Source organism: Amblyomma americanum, chromosome 11 (genome assembly GCF_052857255.1).
Source record: "Amblyomma americanum isolate KBUSLIRL-KWMA chromosome 11, ASM5285725v1, whole genome shotgun sequence".
NCBI lineage: Eukaryota > Metazoa > Arthropoda > Arachnida > Ixodida > Ixodidae > Amblyomma > Amblyomma americanum.
The window spans coordinates 85,218,301-85,229,969 of NC_135507.1; the positions used below are offsets into that span (position 1 = coordinate 85,218,301).

Genomic DNA, 11,669 nt, shown 5'->3' on the forward strand with positions numbered 1-11,669 from the left:
GGATTGCGAGTGTAGGACACTAGCGAATAGCAGTGTGAAAGTGCTAATGTAATAAGTGATGGCCCTTTTTAGTGCCTTTTAGTGCGTAAGCACTAGAGCTTCCACTTGGCCGTTTAGCTGTTGTCTATGAGATCCCTCTGTGTGATCCGTGGGTTGTGTGCAATGTGCCCTACATGGGCCACCTATGTCACATGACCTAGCAGTGTCGTCACAACCTGCTCACCGGACAGGGGGCAGTTAAATTAATGATTGGTTGCTCGGGAGCTGCAACCTGGGTCGTACAAGCCCCACCTGTGGCAGCACCTGCCACCGCAGGGCAGTGGGGCATTGCTTAACTGCTGTGGTAGGAGTGGTATGAGGACTCCCAAGGCTCTGTGAATGTAAAGTAGAGAATGACCAATTCCGCATATACGGGCATTAACCCACTGTGAATGTTAAGTAGAGAATGACCAATTCCGCATATACGGGCATTAACCCAGTAACGCATTAGCCCAGTAAGCCATTGCCCATTACGCCACTACTATACCTCAATTCTGCTGCTATTTCGTCGTAAGATCGAGTTTCATTTCTGGGTGTTATCATTGACCCTCACTTAAAATTCCATCATCATGTAGCTGAAACGTGCAAGAAAATTTCGTATGGGTTACGCGCACTAATTAAAGCCCTAAGCTATTTCCCAATCCAAACTTTATTATCCCTTTACTACGCATTCATCCACAGCAACTTAAACTACGGTATCTCATCTTGGGGTAACGCATATCATATTCATCTCTGGCCTTTGATAATATCAAACTGCAAAAGCAGGCCATGCGCATCAAAACCTATACCCCTCGACTGTCGCTCTCACGCATTTTGTTCATAGATTTAAACGTTCTACCTATCTCTGCCCTTTATTTTTACAACATTGGTATCCTATTCTTTAAGATTCTTCATCAGCAGTTCCCGCTAAGCATAGTTTTTCCCGGCACGATCATAAGCAACATCGTCACCTGTTTTGTGCTGCGTAATAACTTTTTACTATCTAAGGTCAGAACTAACCACGGGAAACAGTGCCTTCATTTTTCATCCATATCGTTTTGGAATTCTTTGAACTTAGACATCAAACAAATTAATACACTTTCTTTGTTCAAGGTCAAATTAAAGCTTTTTCTCTTTAATGTGCGATTTTTTTTTTGTTATAGATCCTATGTATCGCAGCATCTGTGAGTGTTTTGTTGTACATTCTCTTTCATTATATTGTTTGTATTTAAATGATTCGGTAACTCATATTTCACTATGTATTCATTCTCTGTGTCCCTAATTGATGTGTTGTGTATTTCCAATTTTGTTGCTCATTGAAATTTGTTATCATGGGAGGTCCCACTTGCGGTCTTGTACCATGGGATCTCTCGCTGTATACGCTTGCAACTTAACTTTGTTTGGATTCATTAATAAACTTTTAACTTTCAACGCTATCACGTTACTCCGTTAAGGCGGTCTTAGTACAAAGCACAAAGCTAGCATAAAGTCCCCCACTGACAGATTTCACCGATCTTTGTCTGAAGCCTGCTTGAACTTGATAGCAGAGTCTTGAACTGAAACCGAAATATTAGCACACTTCAATTTGTATCCGGCATGACCATGCTAAATTGTCTTTTTTTTTTGCGGTTTCATGCTTTACAAATGCTAAGGTTCCCATTCAGTGTGCCTTACATTTGTCGTATTGCATGAATAGCTGTGAAGAAAACTAACTCTCTGCAGCTTGTGTTGCTCTGAAAGCTGTATTCAGCACTTGTCAGCCAAGTAAGTACACATATGTGCTAGTGATTTGCGAGAGAGAGAAACTTTTTTGAAAAGTAGAGATTTTTGAAAAATTTGCTGCATGCTACTCTTCATGAGGAAGGCAATTGGGGATAGAAAGACTTAACGAGAGAGGTGCACAAAATTAGAAAGTAAAAAGAAAAATAACGACAAGAATAAAAATGAATGGGCATTGAATCTGGGCTGGGGTACATCAACGGTTAATGCTTCAAGATATTAAATGGTGAAGTACAATGTCCTACAAAGGGGCTGACAAAGTTCAGTGCATGACTAGTGCATAATGCTGTAGGCCTTTCCGAGTCACTTCGTCTGCTTGTTTGGTGGCAGTAATGGCTACCACAATCGTGTGCTTGAAGCTGTCAAGATTTTTCACTGTCAACCAGTGTACTTGGGTAGACCTTAAGAGTTTTTTTTGTTTTTCTGAATTTCCTTCTCTTGGAATCCACTCCGTTACCCTTAAGGACCAGCGGTTATCCTGCCTTCGCATTACATGCCCTGCCGAAGTCCATTTCTTTCTCTTGATTTCGACTAGGATGTCATTAACCCGTGTTTGTTCCCTCACCCACTCTGCCCGCTTCCGGTCTCTTAACGTTACACCTATCATTTTCCTATCCATAGCTCGCTGTGTTGACCTCAACTTAAGCTGAACCCTTTCCGTTAGCTTCCACGTTTCTGCCCCGTAGGCGAGTACCGGTAAGAGGCAGCTGTTCTATACTTTTCTCTTGAGGGATGTTGGTAAACTGCCACTCATGACCCGAGAGAACCTGCCAAATGTGCTCCACCTCATTCTTACTCTTCCACTTATTTCGCTCTCGTGATTCGGATCTTCGATCACTACCTGCCCTAAGTCTTAGACATATTTCTTGACCACTTCCAGCACCTCTCTATCAATTATAAAGTGCTGTTCCCTTCCGAACGGCAGAATTGTTGAAACGGCATATGTTTCAACAATTACAATAATCTTGTACGCAGTTGTTGGGCATAGCAAACAAAAGGTCAGCATGGATTGCTGTTTTGAAATTTACTTTCTCTGTTTGAACATTAAGAGGGAGCCGAGACGAAAGACCAGTTGGCCTGACAAGGTCCCGGCACCTGAAACAGTGGCAGCTGTGCACAACGCGTACCAAACCTATACAGACATGATAATATTACGTCAACAAAATACAAATAATTGGTGACATTATGTACACAAAGCAAGATGGAGAAGCACTGCATTAGAAAGTGTGGCCTTAGTATATAACACACAGGAAATATCAATATATATGAAAATGTAATGACATTACAAAAATGCAAGTAAAGAAGCACTGAATTAGAGACGTCACTGGAACACGTGATACACAATATAATATATAGTGGTGATAGTATTATACAAAGTGGGTGAACAAGCACTGCACAGAAAACACAAACCATACAAACATTGAATATTTATTAATGACTGAAAGACTAGTAACTTCAAGAAACAACAAATCTATGCCAAGAACAATAAAACCTTAAGAAATTTTCATGTTAATAGAGGGTCAGTTTCTAACAAATACCTCTTGATTTCTTTCTTAAAACTATTAAGGCAGATGTTAAGTTCAGCTTTAAGGCTAAACACATTGATAATATCTGGTACCTGATAATTCAAACTCTGTTAACCGTAGTTTGTACGGATTCTTGGTACTACTTTCATTACTTTGCGGAAAGGGTATCTCACTGTCGGAGTACCATGGGTGGAGCCATATAATCGATTTTTGTGTATATGCTGCAGCAGGCGAAAGTTATAAATCTGCCCAGTGTTTAGTAAACTCCATAGTGGTTCCATAAAGAATACGTACAAGATGTTGAAACACATATCGTGACGCAATAGAATACCAAACTTCCTGTTATAAAACGTGCTAGTCTTTCCTTCAACACGGTCATGCCCTGGTGATCGCAGATTCCTGGTCTGCAGAATGACTATTTTACCAGATGTACTATCCTGCTCCAGTGAAACAGGAAAAGCAAGCACGCACTACGGCAACACATCAAAAGTGAAAGTGATCTACAATTTCTCCACATGGAGAGGAATCAACCGCGCTTCCAAACTTTGTTAATTAACAATTTTTGTGCACATACTTGACACGGACGGGTTAAAATGACGCGTTCATGGGCGAGTTGGTTATTCATCTATTTCATCAAAAGAATGCGTGATTCAAACACAGACTGACGAGGCAACTGCGCCAGACCCGTTTTCTGCACTGTCTGTGTCTAATTAAAGCAATGGGGGTAGCCGCTGCTGCATCGCGAAGCGTCGTCAGCAGGCACCTCTGCGACGCTCCTGAAAGTTCCGCTTTCGGCGTCCCATGCGTGCAGCGCCTTTCCGGTACGCAGCACGAGTGTCTCGAGACCGCTCGTCCAACAGCACACGCGCGTCAGCTCGCAGTCCCTTCGACCGGAGGAGGCCGTAACTTGGATCTCAGCTCTGGTAAGAACAGCCTCGTGAACGCCATCCCGGCCTCCCTGAGCGCGTATGCAGCGCACCCGACAGCTGCCTTCGTCAGATGCACGGGCGGCCCACAGCTGTGCGCCGAACACGGCCGTCGACCAGGCGCCGGTCATCGGTCGGCTCCGGTCGTTCGCTCTTGAGATGATGCGGCGCCGTGGGCTAAAAGCACGTTGGCTCGGTGCCGAGGTAATTCACCCGCTCAGTATTTGCCGACTGTCTTCCAGACAGTTTCCTATACAGCCTCTCCTTCATGGCATTTCGTAATGGGCGCCATTATAGCTGCGAAACTGCGCGCTGCATTTTTTTGGAGGGCGGGGGGAGAGAGGAAAAAACGGCGGCAAAGAAAAAGAAAAAAGAAACGCTAAGGTTCAGTGTTCCTAACTTTAAAATTTTAAAAATAATTTGAGTTATTATCTATAACATTCACAAGTTGTTTTGAAAACAAGTGAAGCGAATAATAAGTTATTGTCAATCGCCAACACTAGTCGAAGCCGATGCCACCAAAAGTCAAGCTTGTAATTAAAGTTGCTGTCTTTAGGTACTTTCGGTCTTTCGGTAGGCAGCCGGCGACTGTGTGAGTATTTGTCTTGTTCGTTTTTTTTTTAACTAGTCTATTTGCGGTCAGCAAAGCTTTGGTACTTTATTTCTTGCAAAGTGGCGACTGCACCTGCAAAGCTTGCTGTTTTTTTTTCTATGTTTGCTTGGCCGTCGGATGCCCCGTTCATAACTCGCTACTGAGGTGAATGGCCGTAGCTCACTGATTGTCTCCCTGTGTCTGGTCAGGTTTGTGATTACCAGGGCAGTGCCAGTAGCACCGCGAAAGTCTTGGAACATGCGTGCGGGCACACCGGCAACGCCGCATCCAGGTGAGCCCAACCCCCTTTGAAGCACATCGGCGGGTTTTACTGCAGCAACGACTGTAGGCGTTGCTGCATCCCTCATATTCACGCGGGAAATCCTCTATGCACAAGCTGTCTTCTAACCTTTGGCGCATAAAGTCATAGCGTAATAACAATTTCTGTGACGGTTTGGAGCACAGCTCTGCTTTATTAACTTAAAGCCAGCGGTTGTAAGTCTCGGTTGCCTTGCTAAATGGGCATGTGATCGCATATGCCATACTACGCCATTCAGACAAGCTACCATCGAGTGTGAGCTGAAGTTATTTACAGCTTAATTGCTGAGCGGACTTAACTTAGTTGAAGTGGTTACGTAGGAAAGTTTCTCTATCGTAACCTACTGAAAATTAGAAGGAATTAGTGTCAGTATTGGTGTACCTGTGTCCTTTGGGAAAACAGGAAGATGTGAATATTTCGTGTTTTACTACATCTGAACCTTAGACTGCTTCTTGTTGACCTAGCTCTTGCATGTCAAATACTCTAAAGTCACTGCACTGAAATACACACAGCAAGTGGGATGTTTATGAGACTAGCCCAGACTGACAGTTATGTTTATAGAAGCTAACACTATCAAATATACTAGAGTAGAGGGTGCAGTGTTCCCACATTGACCTAAAGAAATCACCGTCACACACATGACGTGGTCGCATTTGGCTTGAGCATTGGTTATTTTTGCCACTTGCGCTGACTTGCTGTGCGGCCTTTGAATGGAAGAGCATGGTGCTACAAACTATGTAGAGCAGCTACCTGTTATTTTGTTGGGTTGTTGAACAAACGCCACTAACTAGCGTATGATAACAGTGGCTGGGATCAACTGTGTGCACAATGTGTTTGAAAGGTCTGCTTGCCACTGAATCCTCATAAGTTTTGTTTACATAAGGCTGTGTGAAAGATTAGTTGTTGATTAAGTTGTCCGCAGTCATCCTTTCTTGATATCGGCTGCTGTGCGTTCATCAAGGCTCTTAAAGCTTCCAGAGTTGGGCTGCTACAAGAGTCATTGTTCTGAGCAGATACATGCCTGGTCCGGCTGATGATACTGTATGTTAATATAAGTTAAGTATGCTGGGTTTGTATGGGCTGCATTGAATGCTAGGAGCATGTAACAATCAGCGTTGTAGTGCTGTGTAATGCTGTTGATATGAAATTGCATGAAGCCTAGGCTGAGGGCAGGGACAGCTTTTCTTTTGGCTTAGCCACTGTTCCTCAAAGCAATGCTGGGGAATGGGTGCTGAACTTCTGACTTCATTTTTAAACAGCAATGAGAACATGCCATATAGGTGCATTTTGCAATCTGTGAAACAAAAGGTGACTTATGGCCATGACAGAGAGCAGAAATCGAGCTGCCATCAAGCAGTGAAGTGTTTTCTGGTTTATGGGGGTCTAATGCCCCAAAGTAACTCAAGCTATGAGGGAGGCCGTAGTGAAGGGCTCTGGAAATTTCGACCACTTGGGGTTCTTTAACGTGCACTGACATCGCACAGTACACGGGCCTCTAGAATTTCGCCTCCATCGAAATACGAGTGCCGCAGCCGGGATCGTACCTGTGTCTTTCGAGTCAGCAGCCAAGCGCCATAACCACTGAACAACCACGGTGGCCAGTGAAGTGTTTTTAAGTACTAAATTCTTAGGTGTTGTGAGTAAAAATAAAATTCAGCGAAGAATGATTACAAGTGTGAGAAACGTAGAATGAGATGGAACCAGAAGAAGCAAAAAAGAAGCAACTGACACAAGGATCTCAGGTTGAGACATGATAAATTTACAATGAAACTGATGCAGTAGCCATGGCAGAAAAGCAAAAGCATCATGCTGGGAATAATGTGCAAAATTTGTGTCAAAGTTAAAAAGAAGACTGCAGAAGGTCTAAAATCCCAAGAAAAATTCATTGAAAACTTGAGAAGCTGTGTATGAAGCTTACTAGGAACTTGGGAAAAATTTTTTTAATGAAAGTGTGAAAGATGCCATAGGAATAAAAACTGATGAAATAACAATAAATCAGTGAGGCATGCATCAAGAACCCAACAGGGAGTATGGATAAATATATAAAAACTGATTATCTAAAAAGGGAATAGCAGGGACAAAGTCACAAATCACCTTTTGGAAAGGACACGTCTTGAAGTTCTGGAACCATGCTTGTTCTAGAAGAACAGCAGACCACCTGGCACAGCAGGAAGTGTTACACCAGTTTCTTTGCCACTGGGTAAACAGAAATGGCCTTTGCCTTCCTTCACGTTGTTGCTCTGCATGGAATATCTCTTCGTGGCACTTTGTCTATTGTAATTCTGAGGCACAACCACGATGGAACCAAGCAATGAAGGCCCCGTTTTCCCCATTCAGCCTTAAATCTTAATTATCGGATCGAATCTTCAGTGGCAGGTATGATCTTAAATTATGTTTTGCCTGAGATGTTGTGCCGCCTGTTTGTTCGAAGACTAGTGACTGTAAAACAGTTGTGACTGCGGCAGGTTCTCTCTGATCATGAATGACAACTAACCATTATCCCTCCAGAGAAAAGTATACAACAGGAAACATGGAGGCTAACGAAAAGGGTTCATTTTAAGTGAAGGACAACGCAGCGAGCCATGGAAAGAAAAATTGTATGTGTAACGTCAAGAGGCCGGAAGCGGGCGGGATGGGTGAAGAAACAAACGTGGGTTAATGATATCCTAGTTGAAATCAAGAGGAAGAAATGGGCTTGGGCAGGGCGTGTAATGCGAAGGCAAGATAACCGCTGGTCCTTAAGGGTAACGGAGTGGATTCCAAGAGAAGGTAAGCATAGTAGGGGGCGGCAGAAAGTTAGGTGGGTGGATATAATTAATAAGTTTGCGAGGATACTGTGGTCGCAGCTGGCAAAGGACAAGGTTAATTGAAGAGACATGGGAGAGGCCTTTGCCCTGCAGCGGGTGTAGTCAGTCTGATGATGATGGTGATGACTACAAAACTTGGGTGCATTATGGACAAGGGGGCTGGAAGAGTGCTGCTGTGTGAACGGAGTGCAAACTCTGTTAACATTTACTTAGAGCCACCATGATGCCCTGCTGTCGTCATTTGCTATCTTGTACCAAGTGGAGGCACTGTCATGCGCTAAATGGGGCCTGCAGGCACCGGAGGTTTTGAGTTTGTGTAGCTTGCTTTCCTATGGCGCTGCATTCATAGCAGTGCAAAGCCTGTACAAGTATGGCTGGTATACGCTTTTCAAAAAGCCTTATAACCTGCTGGCAACTGTCGCCTCATGAACTGTTTATAGTTGCATTGGCCACATTGTGATTACCTAAAAGGGCATTGCATAGGATAATCACAATATGGCCTATGCAACAATAAACAGTTCATGAGGTGGCAGTTGCCAGCAGGTGATAAGGCTTTTTGAAAAGCGTATCCCAAAAGGGCATTGCAAGCCGCCGCGGTGGCTCAGTGGCTATGGCGCTTGGCTGCTGGCCCGAAAGATGCGGGTTCGATCCTCGGGAGGCCGTGGCGGTCGAATTTCGATGGAGGCGAAATTCTAGAGGCCCGTGTACTATGCGATGTCAGTGCACGTTAAAGAACCCCAGGTGGTCGAAATTTCCCGAGCCCTTCACTACGGCGTCCCTCATAGCCGGAGTCACTCTGGGACGTTGAACCCCCATAAACCAAACCAAAAGGGCATTGCTTGGACACCTGCTGCACCCTCAAAATGTGGCTTTGGCCAATGGGGTGCATAGCTTGGCATTGTGAACAGATGAATGGGACATCTCCAAGGCCTACAACGCCGTTGATACTGTCTTGACCTGGTTGTCTCCAGATTGCACCTCATGAATGTTCCACGCAATGTGTTAGGGGCACTTATTTAGTGGTTAGCCCGGCATGTCAGCTTTCATGCTGGCAGTTCTTTGTACACAAGCATGTATACCAATCCATGGCGCAACAAGCCAGGGCCTTAGTGGATGTGGCTGAAAAAAGGGGAGAAGTGCATGTTGGGAACATGTTTATTGTTCTAATGCATGCAAAAATAGTCGCGCAGAGTGGAGAAGCATTGTCTTTGTGAGGTGAGGCCAGATGATGAGCCTACCTTTTCATCACTCTTTGTCGTGGGAGATGCAAAAGAGAGTATGTTCTTGGTAGCAGCACCTGATTTTCCTCCTGTTACTGCACCTGAGCAGCCTTTGCACTAATGCTGAGTTGTCATGAAGCAAGTGGGGGGTGCTGAAAGAGTCCCCTCTTTCATGCATATTTTCCTGGCTCATTGCAGTGGTTCTGTTTTGTCGGAGGGGCTGATGTGGTATTCATGAAACGTGCAAGTATTTTCCCTGCCTTCCCTTGTTTTTCCTTTGATTGCACGTGTTGCATATTTTGCGCAAGCGCTACCCACTGGAGTGGGTCTGTGGCTATGGTATTGGGCTTCTTGGCGTTCACAGGTTTGATCTTAGCTGTGGCTTCCACATGTTGATATTGGCGAAATACTTGAGCTGAAATTTTAATGCACAGTAAAGTACCCTATGTAGTTCAGTTTAATTGGCACCCCTCCACTTGTTGCATTGGTCTGCATCAGCTACCTAGTGTGAGCACTGGTTGGAGTCTCGAAGGGACACTTGAAAACTTCAGTTTGGATCATTTTGAGTGGTCTTGGGAAAAATGCTCTGGCTGTGCGTGATGTACACAGGCCTGCACCAGTGAACGCACCGGCCCAGATGATGAGCACCACCGTGAGCGTGCAGCAGATTCTGGGCGAGGCGCGGCGCCTCGTGGGCCGCCTCCGCGAACAGGACGGCAACGCGGATCGGCTGCTGGCCCAGGCTCAGGCGGCGAGTCAAGGTGTGGAGGCCATGCGCCAGTACCACGAGGAGCTGGCCCAGCTCAGCTGTGTGGCGACCACGCCACGGCCGCGTGCCGCGCTCGTCCTGTCCATTCAGCAGGAGAACCGGCACATGCGTGAGCTCCAGCAGGAGAATCGTGAGCTCGTGGCTGCCCTCAAGGAACACCAGTCTGCCCTCGAGCTGATCATGGCCAAGTACCGGGAGCAGGCAAGCAGTCCGGCGTCTTTTGCAGCCCATGCGACATAACATGGAGCTTGGGCACTTTGTAGTGCACATTCAACAGTCATTGAGTGCTGTAAATTTTTAAAAATTTGAACAAGCTTTTTCCAGGGAAGAAGGGAAACATGCTCGTCGTGTGTATTACTTTGTGATGAGGCGTAAAGGTGAGAGGCTGTCGGCAATTCCTCACAAGCTCAGTTGTGCTGTTCATTAGATCGCTGACTCGCAGTTTGACTGAGACTCCCCGAGTCCCTCTGCTCTTGCCACTCTGGCCTTGCAGGTCCAGGTAGCGTGACATGCTTTTGTTTACTAGGTCAGTTTGTGCATAGGTGTTTCAGATGTGCCACATGTGTAGCTGCTTGTTATGGTTTCCTCACATACAACCTTCAAGGTTTGTCGATTTAATGAAGCTGACAGCAGCATTCTTTTCTGTGTTGGGGGCAGAAAACTTTCTTTACAAGGTAGGGAGTCAGTTTTGCTTTGAGACAGGACGTGAAGGAGCCAGGCAGAGGTTGGCAGCGCCTCAGAGGAAGTTGTGTCGTTTTTCAAAGCTTCTGGGTGCAAAGGTGCCATGTGTGTGGGTGTCACGTAGGTGGCGCAACTGGGCTCGGTGCGTCAAGCTGAGGAGCGCCTTGGGGAAGGCTCCGGCGACTGCCATCATCTGGCCGACAAGGTGTGCGAGATGGCCGAGGTGATGCGACGTGCTGCCGAGATCGATGAGGCGACTGGTGCTCGCCAAACAGAAACTCTTGTGCGTCTGTCCACCGAGAACGCTGTGTTGAGGCAGCTGCTTGACATCGGCCGACGTGCAGGCTCTGCAGGCCTTGCTGACTGTGAGGTGCAAACAGATCCTGCTAGCACCGCTCCGAGCACGTAATAAAGTTTTTCGTCTGCTTATGATAATTCCTGGTATTTGTTTACTCAACCTACACATGTGCATGGAAAGTTATGCATAAATTTGGACTATGGGCACGTGAAAAAGTTATCTACCTTCCTCTTTCCCCTTTATATATCTCCCTTCGTTCCCCTTCCCACGTGTAGGGTAGCATACTGGGCGTCGCCTAGTTAACCTCCCAGCCTTTCCATTCATCATTCTCTCTCTCTATGTTTGCTTCCACTTACTGCTATTTGAGATGGGTTTTTTAGCCCAAAAACCTTGTGGGCTTAGTGTGCACAGCTTAGGGCAATAACTTGCAGCGTCCTTAAATATAGTGCATTCCTGCACACTAGCATGACCTATGCGTGTGTCAACGTATGTGATCACAGGTTCATTTGACAAGCATATTGAAATGGCACGGCTGTGGTAGGCACTTCAATGCAAGATACTGACTCTGTGAACTCTGGCGTATGAGCAAGCATCTTTGACGTTGCGGTTATCTGCTCAGGGTAAAGTAGACTCTGCCCTGAGAAAGAGAAGCTCAGTCAAGAGAAGTTCAAGCGTTGTCCTTGTCGTGAAAAGCTGACAGTCTGTATTGCTGATACAAGACGCAATGAGAAAGG

The 11,669-nt window shown here is 45.6% G+C and overlaps 2 protein-coding genes across 3 annotated transcripts in view; one reads left to right on the top strand and one right to left on the bottom strand.

The window, feature by feature from the left end:
- The window catches only part of LOC144110666 (uncharacterized), a 45,978-nt gene extending 41,439 nt beyond the window's left edge, over nucleotides 1–4,539 (bottom strand). Inside the window, exon 1 of the mRNA XM_077643722.1 lies at nucleotides 4,506–4,539. The gene's annotated coding sequence lies outside the window, so the exon portion shown is untranslated. The remainder of the gene's footprint in view (nucleotides 1–4,505) is intronic.
- LOC144110667 (FGFR1 oncogene partner 2 homolog) lies at nucleotides 4,166–11,072 on the top strand. 2 transcript variants are annotated; one of them, XM_077643724.1, is made up of 4 exons: nucleotides 4,166–4,453; nucleotides 5,051–5,133; nucleotides 9,797–10,157; nucleotides 10,762–11,072. In XM_077643724.1, the coding sequence occupies exons 1-4, from the start codon at nucleotides 4,292–4,294 to the stop codon at nucleotides 11,044–11,046; spliced, it is 891 nt and encodes a 296-aa protein (XP_077499850.1). In that variant the 5' UTR covers nucleotides 4,166–4,291; the 3' UTR covers nucleotides 11,047–11,072. The 2 variants fall into 2 exon arrangements, with proteins under 2 accessions (XP_077499850.1, XP_077499851.1); XM_077643725.1 differs by lacking the exon at nucleotides 4,166–4,453 and adding an exon at nucleotides 4,758–4,839.
- The last annotated feature ends 597 nt before the right edge of the window (nucleotides 11,073–11,669 follow it).

Bases quoted from the DNA above. Each gene is read 5' to 3' on its own strand.
- LOC144110667 (XM_077643724.1), top strand. From the start codon at position 4,292: ATGCAGCGCACCCGACAGCTGCCTTCGTCAGATGCACGGGCGGCCCAC. The intron at 4,454-5,050 runs GTAATTCACCCG...GTGTCTGGTCAG, and splicing joins CACGTTGGCTCGGTGCCGAG to GTTTGTGATTACCAGGGCAG. The intron at 5,134-9,796 runs GTGAGCCCAACC...TGATGTACACAG, and splicing joins ACCGGCAACGCCGCATCCAG to GCCTGCACCAGTGAACGCAC.